Raw genomic sequence first — 25,730 nt, forward strand, 5'->3', positions numbered from 1 at the left:
CTAGAAACTTTTTATCAGACGTGTAACCTTTTCATACAAAATGAGAGAATACGTTTTCCATTAATATTAACCCAGAGAATAATTTTTCTGTTAATGTTAACTCGTTAACCTTAATGTGTTGTTTTCTTCACTAATTAGGAATCATTAATTTAGCCTACAACTTATTTTCTGTCCAGTTGTATATTTTACATGCACAAACAGCAGCCACAACTACAGTCTACAGCTACTAATTATACTGCTCAACCTCAATCTTCTTCTTCAACTTCAACCAGCCTCCCACAAACCCATCTTCTTCCTTTGCCTCCTTTCTCCTGCTTCTCACCATCTTTCTTCACCGCCTTCATCTTCAAACTCAAATCACTCCATGATGATGTTGCTGATGTTGATGATAGATCAACATGCTCTATTCCATTCACATTTGCCTGCAGACCTCCCTCACCAAACTTTGAAATTTCTACCGGCCCCGTTCCGTTCACTCCCCTTTGCTCGATTTCCCCTACACCTTCAACTCTCACCTCCTCGTCAAAACCATCCCCTGCATATCCATTACCACCGTTCTCTGTGGACTTGATATAACTCATTGCTTCAGCAATCAACTTCCTGGTTTCAACTAAAGAAGCCTCAGCCATTGGACTAGCTGCAGCCGCTTCTAATGCCTCTGCAGCTCTCTGAGCTTCACCAATCAAAATACTGAAAAAACAATCATTTCTTTAATATCACTATACACTTTTTAAGTAATTAAAACTAAAAGAGGTTTGAAAGATGAACTCACTTTGCTCTTAAGATGGCTTCACTTATTTTGGGATCTGAAACCGCTCTTTGTGCTCTAATATTCTTTATCATCTCTAACTTGTGTCGAGCCTGCGGGTCCTTGAATCTAGCATGTGGTGCCTTTACAGAACCGCTACTTGTATTTAACTTAGCCTGTTGACTTCTAACTTTGGGATCATACAACCTGTCCCTCACGGGTCTGACTTTTTTCGGTTCATTCTTTTTCGTCCCCCAATTTGGATGTCTAGTCTCGGGATCTTTGCCATGGTGTTTAGCTATGCCAGAGTGAACCCGATCACGGTATGCTGGGTCGGCCCATTTGGCAGCAATGGCCTCTGAGATTTTCCTTCTTTGCTCAAGGGTTTTGGGTGCTCTAACCCCTAGTCCGAGCCCACGTTTCTTTTTTCTCGATTCAATGCCTTCTTTAAACTCCTTACCGAGTTGTTGGTTAATAATATCATAAGAGTCCCACTGAAGCTCTTCCTCACCACAAGAGCCCTTTTTAGAAGCTTCTGAAAGTAGATCAAGCCATTCACGGTGGCAACGGGCTATCATCCTTCGGTTGAACCGCTTCCTGTCCCACGTGAGCCGTACTGCAGCTGCTATCTTTAACCTTGTCTCCTGACTGCACAATGTTTCCAAGTTGATTCAAATGTTATAAAGAATCAAGATTCAAAGTTAAAGAAATAGTATTAAAGAAAAGAAATTATAACGACGCACATTTGATTATGTATTCCTTTAAGAAGCTTCATCTTGACCTGCACGAACAGACGTTGTAAATGTAAACTGGTTCAAACTTTTAACAGATAAACAGACAATAAAATCAGACTGACGCTATTTGCTTAACTATAAACCAATGATTAAATTTCTATACATCCAGTAATCAACATACATGTAAGATTCAAACTGCATGCTTAAAGATTGTCTGTAACTATTTTCATTCAGATTGAAGTAGAGGGTGGGCACGGTTCGGTTCGGTTATTAGCATAAACCGAAGTCATCAGTTAATCTATCTTATTAACCAAGCGATTTACGGTTAATCAGTTCGGTTTATTCGGTTAGTTTGTCAATTGCCGGTCCGGTCCAATTCAGTTAATAACCAAAACCAAACTTGGGCAAAAAATTTTGCTTAGAAATACATAAAATGGACTAATGGAGGTATAAGTACATGAAATGGAGACATAAAACATGAAATGGAAGTATAAAAGCTAGAATTATATGAAAATATGAATGATTCGGTTTGGTCCTGTCCGGTTAACTGAGGCTACAAAAAAAAACAATAACAGATTTTTGGTAAATTTGAGTTCGGTTTCGGTTCTGCTATTGCTCACCACTAGATTCAAACACAAATCAAATTAATATTTTACCTGAGGAGAACTCATGGCGAGCCGAGTCCGTTCACGGATCTTCTGCCGAGTTTCTGCATATATCTTCATGTTAGAAGAACAACAATAAGTACATAACTAAATCACCAACTATATAAACTGTTGAATCAAATGGTGAATCAATCAAGTAAGTGCGTACCTGGAGTATGCTTAACACCTTTATTCCAAGCTTCTTTGCCTTTATTAGCCTTAGATATTGTAACACCCCAACTCGGAACGGGCTGGCGTGTTACTATTACAGATATCAAATCAACGCCACAATCCAAAATACAAAAAAAATCAATGCAACCTATGTTTGAACTTCATTATTCTCTCTCATCACTGATCTCCCCGATTTCCCGAATTACCTGTTAGCAAATAAGACAGACACAAACAAGAAAATACGGCTGAGCAAAAAATTGCCCAGTAACGGAGAGAACAATAGTACAGGTAAAAGCATACATAAGACAAAACACATACTGAAATAAAACTGAAACTATTGCGGATATAAAACCACGTTTTAGACCGAACTATAATTAAATGCGAAACATAATCCGATACACGATCGGGACGTAATCTGAATATACTCAAATTTAATCAAATGCAGATACACATATCAAAACGGACCAGAAATATAGCGAAACAAAATATAATTACTAAAATACACGACGATGATGTTAAAATAAATAGGTCGTGTAATACGGAAGCACCCAGAGCCTAAACAGAGGGGTACACAGCTAGCTAGTCCATGCACCAAGGAGACGGTGTGGGTGGCGTGCACACATTGTTCCATCTCAAACAGAAGTCAGGAGTCAGGAGTCAGGAGTCAGAAGTCGGAGCTAAGATCGATCTATACGCCTCTAAGTGGCCAAGGTACTACATGAGTACTTTCAGAGACGCCGTGAACTTTGATTACGCACTGTCACGATAAGTGCCATGTCAGGAGTCAGGAGTCAGGAGTCGGAGCTAAGATCGATCTATACGCCTCTAAGTGGCCAAGGTACTACATGAGTACTTTCAGAGACGCCGTGAACTTTGATTACGCACTGTCACGATAAGTGCCATGTCGTTGACGCCCCAACGACAAGTCAGAAATGCTCGGGTAACAGAGTACTGAACTAAAGTCGTATAACTAAAATATATTATATAAAATAACTGAACTCAAAATATAACCGACGCGTAACGAAAATCCGTACTACAAAGTAACGGAATAGAGTCAATACTAAAAGTGAACAAAGACGGAAACCGTACTACAAAGTAACAAAATAAAATTTATACTATGAGTGACAGAAACCAGAATCCGTACTACGAAGTAACGGACTATAATTAATACTAAGAGTAAACGAAAACAGAAACCGTACTACGAAGTAACAAAATAAAATTTATACTATGAGTGACAGAAACCAGAATCCGTACCTTAACTGATGAACAAAAATAGAACAATTAAAGTTGTCCTTAACGAGTCCGAGAACCTACACTTTAATTATATTAAGAGTTACGAATTAGGTTCATGGGACTTAAATTACATAACTGGATTTTTGGTTTTGTTAACCTTTCCGGCGACATAGATCTTAAAAATAATTAACTAATTTGTTAAACACATCAAACCATTTACTTGTTATTTCCTCAATCCTATTACTGATAGTAAATAATTGACATATTAACAAGTACTCGTATTATGATTAGCTATATTTAAGATTTCTACTAATGCATGACACATTCAAAATTCTCTTTTTGACTATTATATGATAACCTCTTAATTCTTTCTTTTTTTTAATATATAAAAACAAACATAATCCACCCAACAACCATTAACTGGTTATTTAGCATGGAGCACAAACAAACAACTAAAAGAGTTTTAGAACTTTTATTAATATTATTCAATTAAAATAATTTCTCATGTTGGAATGATACAGTCGCCGGAAACCAAATAGAACCCATGCACCAAATTAAACCATATTGGTTAAACAACAAACGATTAACAAAAACGACCATTACCTTCGTAACCGAACAACACCGAATGTATCGAGGAGTGAGGGTGGGCGCCGCGCGTGTCGATAGCCGTCTCCACTAGGACAGAAAGGTCGATGGCGGTGCCGGTAACTTATGTGACGGTGAAGGCTAGCTCCGAAAACAAGCGATAGCGGCGGCGGTGTATTCCCGGAAGTTTGCAGAACGATGGTGGTCTCCCGACAAGGCGCAACAGATCCGGTGAAGGGTCGAGAGCAGCGTAGGTGGATGATTTGGCAAAACGGAACCGAAGAAGAAAAGCTATTGATGAAGCTGAATTGGTTGCAGATTTTTCAAGAATAATCTGAGGTTTATAGAGTATATATGGACGAAAGGAAATCGTGATTGACAACCTACGAATACGGTTTGTAGATGTACTTGAAGGTGGTGATAAGGTAAGTTCAAATTTTAAAGAATCATATCTTGAAATTATAGGATTATGTGTGCTTATTATCTATCTATTTATTTAAATTGTTTATTTATATGAGTTTGCAACGATATACTACAATAATAATATTCAAATTCTACTTAATGGTATCTTTACTCAAATCATAAGTGATAATATATATATATATGTATATATATATGTATATATATATATATATCGTTAACAAGTTAACCCACGTATATATATTATCTTATCTCTAATACCATTTGATTACATATCAAATTTGAGTTCCCAACGAAATTCTAAATTCAATACAATTTCCATTAAACCATAATCATTTAAATAATCATCTTATTTTATTATCATAAAATTTAGCTATTATAATTATTATCTGAAAAATTCGGATATTACAATTCTTCCTTCCTTAAAATAAATTTCGTCCTCGAAATTTGATATATATAAATAATGAAAATAAATTTTAGATGTAACAAATACATAACAGAATTTAATTTTTCACTGTTTCGGACATCGAAAAATTTAAACATACCAAACCACAAGAGTTTTGGTAGAATAGATGAAACTGGGATTTAGAGGTATTGGGAAGCGATGGCTTATTGGAGACAAATAACTGACAACGTAACAAATAAAATTGAATAACTAATGGCTAGAGAAGGATACCTAGTCGTGAGAATAATACTGAATTATTAAGTATATATCCTATGAATGTCTGAGTATTACAATTCTACCCTTCTTAGAAAATTTCGACCTCGAAATTAATAATTAAGCTAAAATAATTAAGCATAAATTAAATAACATATAAAAAAAACAAATTCAAAATGAAACTTTAGACTTCACGGATTGGGAGAAACATAATGTTTTTTTTTTTTTTTTGTTTTGTTTTGTTTTTTTGTTTTTTTGTTTTTTTTTTTTTTTGAAAACGGAAAATTTATATGAATACATTTAAGATGACTAAAAAAATGGTAAATAAAGACATTAGCATGCACTCAATAGCTAAATCTAAAAACAATTAACTGACGCATGTGACTTATAAGTTGAACAAGTAGTAGCCAATCAGACACTTCAAAAACCCAAGACTTAAATATAAAAATTCAAACACACGTCTTGAATGTTAATATAAATTTCTTAACTCGTATATAGTTAATTAAATAAATAACAAAAGGCACGTAACACTAGCACAGAATAGAGAAAACTTAGGATGAGGTCGTATCAAAGTATTAGGGGAACCTTATATGCACAATGGATTTTTTTTTTTTTAGTAGCACACATACGTACCTGTAAATTCACGATTACGTTCGCGACCATAATCGTCAATTTACCTTACGACCGCGTCCTAACTGTCCTTCCATTATGCATCTTAAAACATGGTTAACCTTTTTTAAAAAATAGACGTGATGAAAAACTAATTAAGAAACGATGTCCAAAATCTTATGCGTGCTTACTAATACTGAGTGTCGCATCTATTCAAAAGTATAAGTGTTTCGGAAACGTCTGATGTCATATGTAATAGCAAAGTCTGAATGGAGCATAGAGGAGTAACTCAAATCATGATCTCATCAACTGTGTTGAATATTGTCTTCGGAAGTTATTGTTTTCTTTGGTAGAGAGTAAGCGAAAACAGCGGTAGAAGCACTTAACTTATTATAAACGAGAAAGTCATTAAGTGAAATAAATGTCAACGTACGGTCAATATTAGAGCGATGTTGTACCCTTAAATTTAAAAATCACAAAATCATAAGCAAGAAAATTGAAAAGTAACCCTAACCCGACGTCTACCCATATTACCTCACATGTTTAAGTTTTAAGATAAATGTTTTTTACGGTAAAGTTTTAAAGTTAATGTTTTCTACAGGAAAGAGCCATAGCTCTGATACCATAATTGTAACACCCCAACTCGGAACGGGCTGGCGTGTTACTATTACAGATATCAAATCAACGCCACAATCCAAAATACAAAAAAAATCAATGCAACCTATGTTTGAACTTCATTATTCTCTCTCATCACTGATCTCCCCGATTTCCCGAATTACCTGTTAGCAAATAAGACAGACACAAACAAGAAAATACGGCTGAGCAAAAAATTGCCCAGTAACGGAGAGAACAATAGTACAGGTAAAAGCATACATAAGACAAAACACATACTGAAATAAAACTGAAACTATTGCGGATATAAAACCACGTTTTAGACCGAACTATAATTAAATGCGAAACATAATCCGATACACGATCGGGACGTAATCTGAATATACTCAAATTTAATCAAATGCAGATACACATATCAAAACGGACCAGAAATATAGCGAAACAAAATATAATTACTAAAATACACGACGATGATGTTAAAATAAATAGGTCGTGTAATACGGAAGCACCCAGAGCCTAAACAGAGAGGTACACAGCTAGCTAGTCCATGCACCAAGGAGACGGTGTGGGTGGCGTGCACACATTGTTCCATCTCAAACAGAAGTCAGGAGTCAGGAGTCAGAAGTCGGAGCTAAGATCGATCTATACGCCTCTAAGTGGCCAAGGTACTACATGAGTACTTTCAGAGACGCCGTGAACTTTGATTACGCACTGTCACGATAAGTGCCATGTCAGGAGTCAGGAGTCAGGAGTCGGAGCTAAGATCGATCTATACGCCTCTAAGTGGCCAAGGTACTACATGAGTACTTTCAGAGACGCCGTGAACTTTGATTACGCACTGTCACGATAAGTGCCATGTCGTTGACGCCCCAACGACAAGTCAGAAATGCTCGGGTAACAGAGTACTGAACTAAAGTCGTATAACTAAAATATATTATATAAAATAACTGAACTCAAAATATAACCGACGCGTAACGAAAATCCGTACTACAAAGTAACGGAATAGAGTCAATACTAAAAGTGAACAAAAACAGAAACCGTACTACAAAGTAACAAAATAAAATTTATACTATGAGTGACAGAAACCAGAATCCGTACTACGAAGTAACGGAATATAAATAATACTAAGAGGAAACAAAGAAGGAAACCGTACTACAAAGTAACAAAATAAAATTTATACTATGAGTGACAGAAACCAGAATCCGTACTACGAAGTAACGGACTATAATTAATACTAAGAGTAAACGAAAACAGAAACCGTACTACGAAGTAACAAAATAAAATTTATACTATGAGTGACAGAAACCAGAATCCGTACCTTAACTGATGAACAAAAATAGAACAATTAAAGTTGTCCTTAACGAGTCCGAGAACCTACACTTTAATTATATTAAGAGTTACGAATTAGGTTCATGGGACTTAAATTACATAACTGGATTTTTGGTTTTGTTAACCTTTCCGGCGACATAGATCTTAAAAATAATTAACTAATTTGTTAAACACATCAAACCATTTACTTGTTATTTCCTCAATCCTATTACTGATAGTAAATAATTGACATATTAACAAGTACTCGTATTATGATTAGCTATATTTAAGATTTCTACTAATGCATGACACATTCAAAATTCTCTTTTTGACTATTATATGATAACCTCTTAATTCTTTCTTTTTTTTTAATATATAAAAACAAACATAATCCACCCAACAACCATTAACTGGTTATTTAGCATGGAGCACAAACAAACAAATAAAAGAGTTTTAGAACTTTTATTAATATTATTCAATTAAAATAATTTCTCATGTTGGAATGATACAGTCGCCGGAAACCAAATAGAACCCATGCACCAAATTAAACCATATTGGTTAAACAACAAACGATTAACAAAAACGACCATTACCTTCGTAACCGAACAACACCGAATGTATCGAGGAGTGAGGGTGGGCGCCGCGCGTGTCGATAGCCGTCTCCACTAGGACAGAAAGGTCGATGGCGGTGCCGGTAACTTATGTGACGGTGAAGGCTAGCTCCGAAAACAAGCGATAGCGGCGGCGGTGTATTCCCGGAAGTTTGCAGAACGATGGTGGTCTCCCGACAAGGCGCAACAGATCCGGTGAAGGGTCGAGAGCAGCGTAGGTGGATGATTTGGCAAAACGGAACCGAAGAAGAAAAGCTATTGATGAAGCTGAATTGGTTGCAGATTTTTCAAGAATAATCTGAGGTTTATAGAGTATATATGGACGAAAGGAAATCGTGATTGACAACCTACGAATACGGTTTGTAGATGTACTTGAAGGTGGTGATAAGGTAAGTTCAAATTTTAAAGAATCATATCTTGAAATTATAGGATTATGTGTGCTTATTATCTATCTATTTATTTAAATTGTTTATTTATATGAGTTTGCAACGATATACTACAATAATAATATTCAAATTCTACTTAATGGTATCTTTACTCAAATCATAAGTGATAATATATATATATATGTATATATATATATATGTTTATATATATATATATCGTTAACAAGTTAACCCACGTATATATATTATCTTATCTCTAATACCATTTGATTACATATCAAATTTGAGTTTCCAACGAAATTCTAAATTCAATACAATTTCCATTAAACCATAATCATTTAAATAATCATCTTATTTTATTATCATAAAATTTAGCTATTATAATTATTATCTGAAAAATTCGGATATTACAGATATCCTGTTACGTCTCATCAACTCCTTATCATCATCTTCAATTAGAGCTTTAGGTTTATCATCATCAACCAGAAGCGTTTGTGGATTATTATTATTATTATTATTATTATGAATTGATACAGGTTCTAACGTTGCAACCGCCTTAACCGTAAGACGACCGTAACATCCAGTGGAATTGTAATACCTACTCCGTCTGGTAGGTATATGATTGGCGGATAGAAACGACGGAACATGATGAGGATGAAATTGAAGTCCGATTGAATAGAGGAATGGAGATTGTGAGGTAGTGAAGAGGTAGGTCCCAGCAGAGATCAGTTGGTCCCGCAAGACTCACCCTGAACAGGGACGTCTGCGCAAAGGCCATCTGCTCCCGCAGGACCCACCATGCTCATAGGATCTTACGCGCAGTACACAAGCTGAACACGCAGGGAAAGCCTCCCAATGGTGAAGTACCCCGCCTGATCCCGCAGTTGGGGATACAAGCCATCAGGGAAGGCTACCCGCAGACAGCAGGGCTACACGCACAAGACACTAGCTACTTCAGTAGTCACATGAAGGAATGAGCAAGGCGGGAACAATCCCGCCTAAATGAGCCAGTCTGATTCTGAAAGATCTTTTGTACCATACCTACCAAGGTATGGAAAGGACAGACGATCTGACCAGAACAGCCCATGAGCCAATCACAGGGTGACAGCTCATCGACAACAGGGCGAGGAGGAGCACCCTCTAGTACTGTTTGTCACTATTAGCCGCTGCCTACTCACCAACCCTTACTGAGGAGCATGCGCGGCCTACAGTTGGTGGAATAGTGTTACTGTTGGCCGTAACCTATTCACCAACCAGCATGGCCTGCGTACAATCCACAGTAAGTAGGACGTGCATAATCTACAGTTGGTGGAATAGTGCAGCCGACTTTGTTACTGTTGGCCGTAACCTACCCACCAACCAGTATGGCCTGTGCATAGTCCACTGTTGGTTGAACAGGAATACTATTCAGCCGGCTGTACCTTCTAGGAAACCTACCTTCGGCTATAAATACTCCAATATCTTGGAATGGTAAGATCATCTGATATCCAGTTATCTAGCAATCTCTTAATATACACTTATATTCAGAGCAACCTAGTCTGATTCTCACGCCGGAGGGTGGTCACAAGGAGGAACTCCCCCCTTCTCAGTGACGAGCTTACGGTGTTTGTTTTGCAGGTCTCCTGAAGAACAGCCTTCTCAGTTAGACCTCATCCGTGGGAAACATTACTTAACCCCCAGATTATCTATAATCTGTACCGGGTCACTTAGTGTTTCTTCATTGGCGCCATCCGTGTATAAAAGCTAGAACTACTTTAGTTTTTTCACAATTTCTGAAGAAATGGTTAACGTTACTCCGGTTCAAAGGCCAGTAACCGACCAAGAAACCCCGGTAACAACCCCAGCAACTGGGGGAAACACCGGCGGTTATACAATCCTTACGAACACTACCCCGACTACCCAAGCCGGGGCAAGTGGAGTAAATATTCCATTGGGGTTCTCCGATACCCAACTGGAAAAACGAACGAAGGTTCCTCGCCAAACACTAGATCAAGTGAAGGCATGGGCCGAAGCACGGCAAAGAGAATTCCAAGCCGAATTGGACGAACGCTTGCGTTCAGTTCAACAGGCTGACGAATTCGCCAGTACTCGCCAACACCTCAATATGAGCAGTGACTGCGAGTACTCAGACGACGAGTTGGAGTCCGATACCGACGCGAACCCTCGCCATAAGGCGAAAGGGAAGCGTAAGGAAACGGACGTCCAACCAAAAAGGAATTTTGGGGAAGCCTTTAAACCAATCGTGGAGAGAAACCCGCGTGACTTTTCCAAAACCTTTAGACCAACTGCTACAAATGCAGGGAAGTCAAAGTTCGCAAGGGACATTGCGGAAGCAATCGCCCCGAGAAGTGCCAAACAAATGTCCAACATTGGCACTTACGATGGTCTATCCGACCCAGACGACCATTTGAACAGGTTCATTGCGGGGGCTACCGTCAGCAACTGGACGGAACCCACGTGGTGCTACATGTTCCAGATGACTCTGGTCGGAGCGGCCAGGGCATGGTTCGATCGTTTACCGATCCACCACATATATGACTGGGCGGACTTTCAGAACAAGTTCAGCCAGCATTTCAGCCAACAGAGGAAGTACACTGAAGAGCAGTGGACGATCCTTAACTGCGTGAGAGAGGAGGATGAATCTCTACTAGACTTCATCACTCGCTTCAACTCCAAAAAGCTTAGTCTCGGCAACATAAGTGAAGATCTGGTTCGCGCCGCCTTCATCCAAGGCGCCGAATACCCAGAACTTATCCGCACATTGACGGGTAAGGATGGCATGCCATCAACTTGGGATGCCATCATGACGGCGGCAAAGCGCTTTGCCGAGACGGAAAAGCAACTGGGAAGAGATCTTCCCCAGAGTACACACCTCTACACGCAGAGGACCAGAGAGAACAATGTCCGGATCGCCCGGCAGAACAAAAAGAGGAGGCTAGGTATTTGGCAGTCAAGGGTAAACTTTGACACCTCATCCAGCTCTCGCCCTCTTGTTGGCGGAAGGGACAACACACACCCTTCAAACCGAAAACACCGGTGGACGCCACTCACGAAGAGCGTCACGGAGATATTTGCCACGGAAAAATTACCATGGCCTAAAGCCCCATTGATCCGGCAGAAACCTAATGCGGATCAAAGCAAATCCTGTGATTTCCACGGGACAAAGGGTCATGGTACTGAAGAGTGCACATCCTTGAAGGATATTATTGAAACATTTGTCAAGGACGGAAGGCTTGCACATCTTGTGGCATCAATCAGGAAGGGAGGAAGGAATGACAACCGGTACAGAGGTAACGGACGAAAGCCCGTCGATATCAGCATCAACATGGTTCATGGCAAGGTCAGAGGAAGAAAAAGACGGGTGGCAGAACCATGCGCGTGGAAAGAAGCTGAGGTGCGCTTCCCGAGAGTGCCAGGAGGCCCCAGCAAAGAAGGCCCCATCGTCATCAGAAGCCAGCTGGGGCACTACATCACTTCACGCACTCTTGCTGACAACGGCGCTTCGTCGACAGTGATGTACAGACAGTTCTTTGATAAGCTGGATGATGAAGACAAAGAACGCCTGGAAACGGTCTACGCTTCAATGGAAGGGTTTGACGGAAGTACAGAAACACCCCTGGGTATCCTATCTTTCCCCGTTACTCTTACTGATGGGAATCATTCACGCACAGAAGACGTGGATTTTGTCGTAATGAAAAAGCCACATCATACGTACGACATCCTATTCGGAAGAGACGGGATGGCAAGATTCAACGCCGTGGTATCTTCAGTCCATGGCATGATGGGATGGCCAACAGCTGAGGGTGTAGCAATGATCTCTGGCATTCCCCAGGTATGCATTGCATCTGTTTCATCTAAACCCAAACCGAAAAAGGCTAAACCAACCATCACTGAACCAGAAAAATGGGCCTTCAATGGCAAATACCCCGACCAGGCCGTTACCATTGGACCAACAATCGTTGATCCCACCCGCACCTTACTCAAACGCTTACTGTAGAAAAACGCTGACATCTTTGCGTGGGCACCAGCTGACATGACTGGTGTACCCCGAAGTAAGGCGGAGCATAAACTCAAATGCGATCCGGCTGTTACGCCGATCGTACAAAAGCGCAGAGTGATGGGGCCTGAGCAAACTAACGCGTGTAGAACCCAAGTCAAGGAACTCCTTGACGCTGGCATCGTACGCTTTAGTAGATATCAAACATGGGTTGCAAATCCCGTAATGGTACCGAAGAATGACAAACAATGGCGCATGTGCATAGATTTCAAAGATTTGAACAAAGCATGCCCCAAAGATTGTTATCCGTTACCAGAAATTGATCTCAAAGTGGATTCGTTGGCACCATTCCGCCTTAAATGCTTCTTGGATGCGTATAAGGGGTACCACCAAATCCACATGGCCATTGATGACCAGGACAAAACCGCATTTCGGACGCCCGATGGTACATTTTGTTACAAAATGATGCCATTCGGACTTAAGAATGCAGGGTCCACGTACCAACGACTAATGGACAAAGAGTTTCATGCCCAAATCGGGAGAAACTTGGAAGTCTATATGGATGATTTGGTCATCAAAAGCCTCGAGCCTGAGGCGATGTTGAAAGACATTGAAGAAACTTTCAACACGCTCCGAAAGATAAACATGAAGCTCAACCCGAGCAAGTGTTCATTTGGGATGGAAGAAGGGAAGTTCTTGGGAGTCATTGTTACTAAAGATGGCTTTAGAGCGAACCCTGAAAAGGTTGAAGCCATTGTTAAAATGGAATCACCTACCACCATCAAACAGGCTCAGACACTGAATGGACGACTAGTCGCACTTAATCGCTTCTTGGCAAACCATGCAGATAAGTCGTTTCCTTTCGTGTCAACATTAAGAAACTGCTTGAAGAAAACGCACTTCCGCTGGACACCAGAAGCGGAAGCAGCTTTTCAGGAGATTCGGTCACGCCTGATCGAACTCCCAACACTTACAGCACCGCAAGCGGGAGAGGAGTTAATCCTATACCTTTCCGCAACAGATAGAGCAACCGGGGCAGTCCTGCTAGTAGAACGAAAGGGCATTCAGATGCCAATCTATTATGTTAGCCGTGTACTAACAGACGTAGAAACCCGGTACTCTACCCTCGAAAAATTAGTCTTAGCACTTATACATGCTTCACGCAGGTTAAGACGATATTTTCAGGGCCACCCAATCACCATTCTCACCAACTTCAAACTCTCAAACGTCCTAGGCAAACCCGAATTATCGGGACGTCTAGCCAAATGGGCAATTGAATTGGGAGAATATGCAATTAAGTACAAGCCAAGACCAGCCATAAAAGGCCAGGTCCTGGCCGATTTTATTGCAGAAGTCCCCGCTTCGCGGGAGAAAGAGTGCCAGGAGGAGGCTCAACCCTCCCCAGCACAGGACGTCAATGATGTCTGGCGACTCTATACTGATGGAGCAGCCAGTAACGAGGGTTCAGGTGCAGGGTTAAAATTAACCGACCCAGCGGGCCAAGAATATACTTACGCTATTCGGCTGGACTTTCCAAGTACGAATAACGAAGCCGAATATGAAGCATTCTTGGCCGGTTTGAGAATTGCGCGTAAGATGGGAGTGAAAAACTTGGAAGCACATGTGGATTCCATGCTGGTGGCCAACCAAATAAATGGAACATACACGGCTGCGAACGACACCATGGCCCTATACCTCGCCCAGGCAAAAACCCTTATGCGTGATTTTAGTGATTGTAAAGTCATACATGTCAAGCGCAGCGAAAACAAATCTGCGGATGCGTTAAGCAAGCTTGCATCACTAGCCTTCACCCACCTGGGAAAGGACATCCGCATTGAACTCCTCGAAGCGCCATCAGTCCCGCACAAGGAAATTTGTGTCATCCAAACCAGTACAGAAACGTGGATGACACCAATAATAAATTACCTTGCAGCTGGAATACTACCAGAGTCAAAAACACAGGCAAGAAAACTACGCTGTAAAGCACTGAATTATCAACTCGTCAATGACATCCTTTACAGACGTAACTTTCTTGGCCCACTCTTGAGATGCGTGGACAACCAAGATGCCAACTACCTCCTAAGGGAAGTACACGAAGGCATCTGTGGGGTACACGCAGGTCCCCGCGCTGTTGTAGCCAAGCTAAACAACGCGGGATACTTTTGGCCGGGGATGCATACGGATGCACTGGCATACATCAGAAAATGCAGGTCTTGCCAGCTTTACGCACCTAACACGCATCGCCCGAAAAACGAACTGGTTCCAGTCACTTCTTCATGGCCATTTCAGAAGTGGGCCATCGATGTGACAGGTCCATTTCCTACAGCAGCAGGAAATGTTCAGTTCCTAGTGGTAGCCATCGACTACTTCACCAAGTGGATAGAAGCAAAACCTTTAGCCCAAACAACCGCAAAGCATATCAAAAAATTTATTTGGGAATTTATAATTTGTCGTTTTGGACTTCCACAGAATTTGGTGAGCGATAACGGCACCAACTTTGCTGACAAAAAGCTACAACAATGGCTAAAAGAACTTCAAATCACCCACACCTTTACCTCAGTGGCACACCCGCAAGGAAATGGTGAGGTGGAAAGAGCAAATAAAAGCATCGTTGAAGGCATAAAGAAAAGACTCTTGAAACACAGATCCGGCTGGGTGGACGAGCTTCCGCACGTCCTTTGGGCAAACAGAACGTTGAAGAAGGCCAGTACGGGAGAAACCCCGTTCAGCCTCACTTATGGCACTGAAGCCATGGTCCCGGTCGAAATTGGTCTACCCTCACCAAGGGTCTTGAGTCAGCCAGAAGACAATGATGCGGAAAGACGGTTGGATCTTATGCTAACCGAGGAACGCAGAGACTTAGCCGCAGTGCGTGAAGAGAACTACAAACGACAAATGCAAAAGTACTACAACACGCGGGTAAAACTCTGCAACTTCAAGGAAGGAGACTACATACTGCGTAACAACGAGGCTTCGAACCAAGAACGCCCAGGAAAGTTGGCCCCGATCTGGGAAGGGCCATACGTTATCAAACAGGTTCTGGGAAAGGGCGCATACCGGCTCGAAAGGCTCGATGGCACTCCCATCCCAAGAACATGGAATGGAGCTCAATTACGCAAATGTTATATGTAGATCAATTCCAAAACTTGTAAAGAAAAGGCCAAGAGCCACTTCTAATGGAAATGATTCTCCTTTCATAATGTGTTTACCTTTATCCTTATGAACTCCCCACTGGTGCCGGTATTTACCGCATAAATGAGGAGAAGTAAGTCATTGCGTGTGGAAGGCGGCAAAACCCGCATAAACACAACGTTAAAAATAGGGGAAACCTACACGCAGGTATGATGTAAGTAAAGTTTAGCCATCTTTGTAAGTGCAAGTGACGGTCTTATCCGCACAATCACAAATAAGGAAGCAAAACTTCAAACTATCATCTACCACGTTCAAAGGTTATCCTAAAAAAAAAAAAAAAATATATATATATATATATAATACTTAGAAATAAGGATAAGGAAAACCTACACGCAGGTCAGGTATGGGTAAAGTTTAGCCATCCTACCAAGTGCAAGTGACGGTTCAACCCGCACAATCACGAAAGAGGAAGCAAAACTTTAACCCACTATCAACCACGTTCAAAGGTTAACTTATCCTAAATACTTAGAAATTTCGAGGAAAAATGAGGAAAACCTACACGCAGGTCAGATGACAGTTAAAATTTAGCCATCCTACCAAGTGCAAGTGACGGTTCTACCCGCACAATCACGAAGGAGGAAGCGAAACTTTAACCCATCATCAACCACGTTCAACAGGTTAACTTATTCTAAAACACTTGGAAAATTGCTAAAACTAAGTATGCAAGTTATGAGTTTATAAAGCAAGGAATCCAAAGAAGGAAATAACAATCTTATCCGCAAAAAGATTTATATTTCAATGATATATTACAAGAATGGCCGGGTTACTACCCGCCTGAAAGAGTAAATCTATACAAGTCTATCTTAGCAATGGAAAGGGATCTTCAGGATCAAGCTTCAGGGCCGCTTCCACTTGGACCCGCTCCGTCAGAAGAACGGGGTGGTTCGAGGAACGCTTTGAGCACAGCTAACCCATCATCAGCAACAGCTACTACTTCGTCCACCTTTTCCACCACTGGATGCGGGAAGGCGGCTTATTGGTTCAATGCTTGGTCATAAATGGCTTCGGTATCCACATCGAACAAAGGGAAGTTGGAAGGCGGGACGCTTTTCTCAACAAACCCTAGACCAAGCAGGAAGCCGGCCTTTTCCCCATCCTCATGAGAAGCGTTGAGGGCTGCGGTCATAGCATCATCGTAAGAGGTCTCTGAAAAGACCCGACGCACAACCCACAAAAAAAAAAAAAAAAAAAAAAAATATACAAGTGTTAGAACCTTTTCTTACAAAAGAAAAGCGTGAAGACAAAGTTAAACATACCTGAGGCAACGCTTCTCGAAGAAGCCATTGGAGGGCAGCTTGAGCTTCGTTATGGGCGCGTTCGGCTTCGCTCTTGTTAAGGTTGGCAAGTAAAACTTCCTTTGCGGCAGCCTCTTCGACGCCCTTAAGCTTCCGCTGGGTCTGGTCAAGCACCCCCCTCTGGTCCAGGATTTCCTGGAGTTTCTTGGCATCTTCCATTGCCAAGGCATCATGAGCGCGTTGGAGAGCCTCTAATTTGCCTTTCAGCTCCTCATTCTCCACACGCAGAGGCTCAGCAACGGCTTCAGCCTGGGCAGCCCTCTCGGTTGCGTTTCGCGCAGTCTCCCTGGCCAGCCGAAGCTGTTCATTCACAGCTTGGGCAGCCTTGGAGCGGGCCTCGAGTCGCGCCTGAACTTCAACCTCGAGGGCCTTGAAGGCCTTCTCCTTGGCGGCGGCAGCTGCCGCCAGCTGTTGGTTCTCTTCCCGAAGAGCCCGCGTTTCAGATACTTCCTTTGCGCGAGCTGCTTTTAACTTGTCGTTTTCACGACAAAGCAGCTCGACGCGCGGCTGCATCCGGGCCTGGAGAACCCGAAGCTCATTGGTTAGCCTACCCTCCTGGTAGCTAACCATGGCTTCCCCCAACGCACCCGGGGGAGCAGCGTGGCGAACCCAGTCCACGCACTCCACAGGTGTGCGAAGGGTTGTTCCTCGGCGTATGTTCCATCGCGGAACATACACTTCATTGGAATCCGTCACTGCAAAAGAAACAAAGGCAGTAAGGAAAAGATGATAAAAAACATAAGGGAAAAAGAAAGGAACCCTACGCACCTGTAGGGTCAATGACAGGCCGATAACCGCCAAACCCATCACCTGAACCTAAAGGAAATCCATCCAACAGGTCAGGCAGACGGGAAGGTGGCAAAGATCGGCGGGAAGCCCTGCGCGTACCTGATGGTCCGACCATTGGTGCCGGTGGCGCGGGCATGGTGGCAGCCGCCGTGGTCGCCGTTGGGGTCGCCGCCGCGGTCGCCGCCTCATCAGCAGCAGCAGTAACCGCCGGCTCCGTGAAGGATGCTGTAAAAATCGCACTCACGGCCGGCGGTGACGTCATCTCGACCGGAACAGTTGGCCCAAATGAATGAGCAACTGGACCATCGGATGCAGACGCAGGCGCCTGGGTCGACGCCTCAGGAAGGCTGACCGAGCCTACCGTCATTGGCGGGGAGGTACCCCCCCTGCGCTTCACCCCGGAATGCGTCAACATACACGCCTGCACAAAGAATGTTAAATTTAAGAAGTAATAAATCTGCAAAGACATTATGATTGTACTTACGGGTTTTCTTGACCCTGAACGTACGGACGGGCGGGGAGGAACCCGATGGAGCCGGCCTCTTGGTCCCGGTCACCGTCGTCTTCGTTGGTTCTCCGGAGGTAACGGTCGTAGCCTCCGGAACAGTGGTCTCCTCACCACCGGGCTTCCCCGCCACCTCTTCACTATCTGACTCCGAGTCAGATAGAACCACCGGACCAGCCGTGGAGGCCTTCTCCTTCCCTTTCCCGCCGGCAGCAGCTTTCTTCTTCCGCACCAATGGAGGAGCATCTGAGGATTCCTCAGAAGAAGACAGGTCAAGAATTCCAACAGCGGGTACAGCATTAAGGGGTTGAGGAAGGAATATCGCCTTACCTGGCCGCCGTTGGCTCAGGATCTCGTGGCCCAGCGGATAGACCTCCACAAACCGATCCGCTGTTTGCTCCAGGATGGGCAACTCGCCCTCGTCCAAAGCACGAGTACCCATCCGCGCGGGACCGTCGGCTTCCCGCGGAAACAGAAGCGACTCCAAATCATTTCCCTCTGAAAAAAAAAGAAACAGTTAGAAGACAAACTTGTATCAAAAAAGAAAAACAAGACATACCATAGGGAATAGAGTTCAAACCGTATTCGAGGAGGATGGGAACCAGAGATGCATCTTTCCACACCCGGCTCATCCCTAACATGACCATCCCGGACTCCGCAAACCGGTAAACCGGAGATTGGATCCGGGATATCTTCGAAAACCATTCCGCCTCCTGGTAGTTGGGGGCGTGAAGGCTCGGTATCGCTTGGCCATTTTTAAACTTCATGGCAAGGGGGATGGCGCGGGCAGAAATGTAGAAGAATTCCTGCTTCCACGCGCGAAGACTGCGCTCGGTGTCGCAAATCTTCAGACCCTTAATACGGGTCGTCAGGGTGTACCACCCTTGGATGCACCTCCAGGTATAGAAGGTCATCAGGCGGTCCACATGGGGCTCGATGCCCAAAATCCGGCACACCCACTCAAAATGGCGAATCTTGGCGATCGCCATGGGGTGCAGCTCGGTCAAATGGACACCGTGCCTCTCAAGGACACGGTAAACAAATTTTGTCAATGGGAATCTAAGATTCCCATAGACAAAAAATGCAGCATAAACCCCGATCTTGCCACTGGGGGCATCGTACACGGTCTGGTGGGATTCAGGAAACTCAGGCTCGAGATGATCGAGCATGAACTTCCTGACAACATACCGGTACTGATCGCCGGGCAGAGCACACTGGCACTCACCAGCAGTACCCCTGTCGTCAGCTATAGCTTCAGCATCACGAGAGGACATTATTGCAGAAAGAAGAGTGATTTCGGGAAAATGCTTGCCTGAAAAAGGGGAGTATTTGCCGGAAATCACTAAGAAGAAGAAGAAGAATAGTGAAAAGTGTGAATTGCAAATAACCCTCTCCCCCTTTATATAGTAATCGCAATTAATGCGGTGAATTTAATGCGGATGAGAGAGAAATCAAAGGTGCAATGAAACTATGACACGTGGCAAAAAGCAAGCTGGCAACAGCTGCTGAAAGGACGTGTGCCAGTAATTTCGCGGCCACGCGCCCGAAAAATCATGCCCACGCGCCTGAAAAAGCGACTGGAATGACCATGTTCTGTCACGTCACCATAACTTCCTGCACGTCCTGACACAGTCAGAAGAAACCGTCACACGACGTTTCAGATGTTTGGACTGTTCTTATCCTCACCAACCTTTCGAATTTCAAAATTCAAAATTCAAAAAGATTCAAAGGTAAGCGGGAAAATACCCCTTACCTTGGCAACCAAGTAACCATAAGACGGATGCGGGTACAGTGTTAAGGCAAAACCTTCCACATACCTAGCACCCGCAGGGAATTGAAGCCAAGAATACCCCGGCAACAAAGTAACTATAAGACGGGTGCGGATACAGTGTTAAGGCAAAACCCTTCACGTATCTAGCACCCGCAGGGAATTGACGCCAGGAGTACCTTGAAAGTAAAGTAACCGTAAGACGAGCGCGGGTACAGTGTTAAGACAAAGCCCTTAACATACCTAGCGCCCGGCAGGGAATTGAAACCAGGAAGGATCTTCTGGGCAATGCTTGTGGAAACGGAAATAACATCCCCGCAGAGCGGGAACGTCGAGAAATACATTGTTTGAGGCTCCAGGATGGAATTGGTGGTTTAAACATAATTGATCACTATGTTCAAAACCACTAAAACCTCAAGGAGAATCCACACAAGTGAGACTCAACGCTCCTGACTTGCGAGAAGGTTACATACCTACCCGCATCATACCCAAAGATCAAGCAAAAAAATCGGGAATTTTTGCAAGTGACATTAGGAAACCCGCGGGAAGAATCCCCACGGAGAACCTTAAAACTAGAAACCCCTTTTCAAAACCCCTTGCTCAAAGTCCAAAAGTTCACCTCACTTTATTAAACATTCATGAGAAGAACATTGGACTGGGGGGACTTGAAGAGGTAGGTCCCAGCAGAGATCAGTTGGTCCCGCAAGACTCACCCTGAACAGGGACGTCTGCGCAAAGGCCATCTGCTCCCGCAGGACCCACCATGCTCATAGGATCTTACGCGCAGTACACAAGCTGAACACGCAGGGAAAGCCTCCCAATGGTGAAGTACCCCGCCTGATCCCGCAGTTGCGGATACAAGCCATCAGGGAAGGCTACCCGCAGACAGCAGGGCTACACGCACAAGACACTAGCTACTTCAGTAGTCACATGAAGGAATGAGCAAGGCGGGAACAATCCCGCCTAAATGAGCCAGTCTGATTCTGAAAGATCTTTTGTACCATACCTACCAAGGTATGGAAAGGACAGACGATCTGACCAGAACAGCCCATGAGCCAATCACAGGGTGACAGCTCATCGACAACAGGGCGAGGAGGAGCACCCTCTAGTACTGTTTGTCACTATTAGCCGCTGCCTACTCACCAACCCTTACTGAGGAGCATGCGCGGCCTACAGTTGGTGGAATAGTGTTACTGTTGGCCGTAACCTATTCACCAACCAGCATGGCCTGCGTACAATCCACAGTAAGTAGGACGTGCATAATCTACAGTTGGTGGAATAGTGCAGCCGACTTTGTTACTGTTGGCCGTAACCTACCCACCAACCAGTATGGCCTGTGCATAGTCCACTGTTGGTTGAACAGGAATACTATTCAGCCGGCTGTACCTTCTAGGAAACCTACCTTCGGCTATAAATACTCCAATATCTTGGAATGGTAAGATCATCTGATATCCAGTTATCTAGCAATCTCTTAATATACACTTATATTCAGAGCAACCTAGTCTGATTCTCACGCCGGAGGGTGGTCACAAGGAGGAACTCCCCCCTTCTCAGTGACGAGCTTACGGTGTTTGTTTTGCAGGTCTCCTGAAGAACAGCCTTCTCAGTTAGACCTCATCCGTGGGAAACATTACTTAACCCCCAGATTATCTATAATCTGTACCGGGTCACTTAGTGTTTCTTCAGGTAGCTAATAAAGGCATGAGGAGGTCAGTCAGTAATTGGATTTAGAGAGACTTGTAACTGTAAATGTAAACGCCATGGGAGTCTGAGGGTGTGTTTGGCCTAGCTTTTATTTTTAAGCTCATGCTTATATATAAAATTAGCTTATAGTTTTTTTTTTGTTATTTGATTAACTCTTTTTAAGTTTTTTGATTAGCTTATATTCTACAAGTTAATAATGTGTCTTAATAACTTGTTAAATCCAACATTCTTTAATTTGTTAGAGTAATAATTACTAACCCACCACCATTTGAGGACAAATGAGTAATTTACACTCTTAAACGAATAAGCTTCTATCAAATAAGCTAAAAAACCATCTTCATATAAGCCTTTTCAAATGAGCTTATATAAGCTAATAAGCATAAGCTTAAAAAGCTAAGCCAAACACCAAGTTAAGCTTATTTTGTAAAAAAACCTAAAAAAGCTATAAGCTTTGTTAAAAAAAACTAGGCCAAACACCCCCTAAGCAGTATATTAGGGTCTCAGATTGAACTTCAGAGGATGGTAAACACGACCCCGGTGAAGAAGGAAGATAATAATTTTTTTTTATCACACTCTCTAAATGTGTTGTCTTGATAGTTAACGGAGGCGTCAGAGTTTGGCTTGTGCGTTTTCTCGGAAAGTCAAATTGCGGACCAATGCTGTAAAAATCGTTAGACGGTAGTCGGGCGGTGGTGCGGAGACTGGGAATTAATCGAGATTAATTTGATCGAAGTTTAATGTATATTTTTCAGTTATATATATAGCGCACAAATTTTTATATGTAATTTTCAGTTTTATACATATGCAAACATATTTTGGCCGGAAAGTGGCTGGAATCTCGCTGAAAACCTTTGGATTTTGCTGGAATCTCGTCGGAAACCGCTGGTTTTGGTTGGTATCTCGCCGAAAACAGCTTATTTTGGTCAGAATCTTGCCGGTAACCACCGATTACGGTCGGATTTGACCGTTGACCGATTAAATAGTTGACTAGCCCAAAGTTAATCAGTGAAGTGGGGACTAGCGATTAATTGGTGCCTAGTCGGGATTTTTGCAACATTGTTGCGGACTGCCACTTGACAGTCGTGCCACCACAATAGCAGAACTCTCTTGCGTAACACACAGTGGGACGAAAACCCGAGTGAGCATAGGGTTCGAACTGACAAAAATTGCATAAAGCTTAGCTCAAATTCTTCATTGCATTCCATTGCCAATATCCACTAAAAAGTGGCACATGTGTGATTCGAACTTGAGTCTCTACTACAGAACCCAAGAATCCTACTGACCACATATGAGGGATAATCTAATACTTAAAATAAAACATATATTAGATTTTTATTGATTCAAAATATTATCCTGGTGGAAAATATTATGTTTGGTTCATTGGTTGTAAGAAACGTTAGTCGCACGTGGTGGGATGGGAACTAGTTATTAATCAGGATCAATCGGAATTTATGGGACTAATCATAATCAAGATTAATTAACAATTAATTGACGTATAATCAGGGCCGGCTCAACGTGTCCGGAAGCCTAAAATTAACTAAAACGTTGAACCCTTTTTTTGTGTATAACTATAAAATGTATCCATGAATTATAGCATATGGATTATATGTAGTGATAATGGGTACGTGACGTTCCTCCTTAACTTGTGACTAATAACTGAGTTATTAATTCTAAAAAAAACGACTTTCAAAAACCCATAATACAAACCTATATTTTAGATTGAGGCCCTATAAAACTAGAGCCGTCGCCTTGTTTGGCTTACCCTAGAGACGGCCCTGCGTATAATCAGAATTTTACTAACACTTGTAACTTTAAATTTGTTGTTAAAGGCAATCCTCCTCTAATAAAAAAGAAACTTTATACTCACTCTAATCAGGATCAATCGGAATTTATGGGACTAATCATAAGGTTACCAGATGATCATGTATAATTGTATAACATTTAATGGATTAGCGAAACCAATAGAAATCACTGCCATCAATCTCCACTATCGAACCACCATTGCTGGTCAAGAACTGCCATGTGTGGTGATTATAGTCATTATACTCACTCGTTTTAACATTATAACAAATTAAGTCTTGGCCAATGAACTTATAGCCGAAAACCAGGTTCATGCCATTGCCACGTGTCAGCAAGAGAATTATTGTGTTGTTGTTGAGCGCTATTGTGCTTGACTCGACACACATGTCAATGAGCTATAGATGTGTCGATAGACCAACACTGACTCACCACCTTAAACACACTCGTGCTTAGTCTGGTTCGATCAAATATTGTATTACAATATTGCATACAAACTCTCGGTTTATCGTGTATGATAATTTTAAACATTTTAAACACAAACATCTAGCTTACAATAAACATTCTCTAGAATAAGTTTTAAGTCTTAAGTAATTAAAAATTGATTGTGGAAACCATTACTGATTTTGTTTTAAACTACAATGTATCCTACAAGTACTACTTTTGTAGTCAACTCTTGGCATTTATAATTACTTGTAACAAAGTCAAGAAATTTTGTTGTAGGTTCAAAACATACCATTCAAAGTTTAAAAAGTCAAAGAAAACGGTAATGAATATGATTTCCAACAATCTCTAGGCCACAACCACTATCTACAACTTCTACCCCAAATCATCCACATCTATATCTTAAACTTCACACAAATAATAATCAGTGTTCCAAATCAAATACAAGCAATACCAGCTTTTGTACTTCAGCTGTAATGGAATTCTTGACAGCTTCGGTCATCGCTCTATTCATCATCATTATCTGCATGATCATGGTCCACTGCTTCCCCCACCATCGTCAACAAGCCACCGAAGACACTATCACCCGTGCCCCTGAGCAACGGGGGCTTGACGTTTCGTTCTTGAGAACCTTACGAGTTATACAGTTTGATTCCGAAAGGTTTAAAGAAGGATTACAATGTGCAATTTGTTTATCGAAGGTGGAAGAAGGGGAGAAAATTCGGCTGTTGCCGAAATGTGGTCATGGGTTTCACATGGAATGTATTGATATGTGGTTCCTTTCGCATTCGAGTTGTCCCGTTTGTAGAAAACCGATTGTTGACCAATTGGAAATGCCGATCGATCAACACGAATCGGTAACTGTTTTGGTGGATGGACAGGGAGCTAACAGTCATCATCAGGGTTGTAACTTAGAACAAGCTTCTTCATCGTCGTCGGAGATGCATAAGAATAGCGGAAGACCACGTGGGGAATGTAACGACAGAAAAGATTAGAAAACTCCAGGTTCGTGGACGGAAATGGGATCGTTCACGAGAATATAGAGCGTCTCAGCACGGTATTTGCACAGACACAATACCGCAGCTCATAATCAGCAACCAAGCTTGTATAGCATAACTAGCAATGAAGTTGGTTATCTACCAAAGTGTAAATTTATCTGTTTATTCTTTTCTAAGCAATTCTTAAACTAATAATATGCATCTCTATAACTTTCTATAAGTACATATTTTGAAAGCAAACTGATGATCTTATCTGTCCGAAAATCGGTTTCAAAAACCAATAACCAATTAATAGATACTGATGAGCTAATTTAGCTGTCTAATTTTATATTTTACCAAGTTAACCCTTGTTTATATTGAACATTAACTTATTTTGTTACATATTTATGTCAAGTTAATGTCCTTAATATTTACATGGGTCATTTAAGCATTGTTTGAACAAATTTAGAGATGCACAAACCGGGTATTTTCAAGAACCGAGAACTGGGTAGGAACCGGTCCAGCTATGGTCAACAAAAATCA

At 42.2% G+C, this 25,730-nt stretch overlaps 1 protein-coding gene across 1 annotated transcript; it reads right to left on the reverse strand.

The window, feature by feature from the left end:
* Nucleotides 1–104: 104 nt before the first annotated feature.
* Nucleotides 105–24,712, reverse strand: LOC143581912 (uncharacterized). Its single transcript, XM_077064591.1, has 7 exons — nt 24,665–24,712; nt 9,145–9,274; nt 2,296–2,388; nt 2,139–2,191; nt 1,492–1,529; nt 773–1,396; nt 105–690 (listed from the first exon to the last, which is right to left on the reverse strand). Exons 1-7 carry the CDS (start codon nt 24,710–24,712, stop codon nt 246–248), a joined length of 1,431 nt encoding a protein of 476 aa, XP_076920706.1. The 3' UTR covers nt 105–245.
* Nucleotides 24,713–25,730: the final 1,018 nt, after the last annotated feature.

Source organism: Bidens hawaiensis, unplaced genomic scaffold (genome assembly GCF_021521415.1).
Source record: "Bidens hawaiensis isolate Kalapana, Puna unplaced genomic scaffold, B.hawaiensis_p1.1 tig00031239_1, whole genome shotgun sequence".
Classification (NCBI taxonomy): domain Eukaryota; kingdom Viridiplantae; phylum Streptophyta; class Magnoliopsida; order Asterales; family Asteraceae; genus Bidens; species Bidens hawaiensis.

Coding starts and splice junctions, on each gene's coding strand:
- LOC143581912 (XM_077064591.1), bottom strand. CDS start 24,712: ATGACCGAAGCTGTCAAGAATTCCATTACAGCTGAAGTACAAAAGCTG. Junction 2,192..2,295: donor AGGTGTTAAGCATACTCCAG/GTACGCACTTAC, acceptor AGATATATGCAG/AAACTCGGCAGAAGATCCGT. Junction 1,530..2,138: donor TCGCCATGAGTTCTCCTCAG/GTAAAATATTAA, acceptor CTGTTCGTGCAG/GTCAAGATGAAGCTTCTTAA.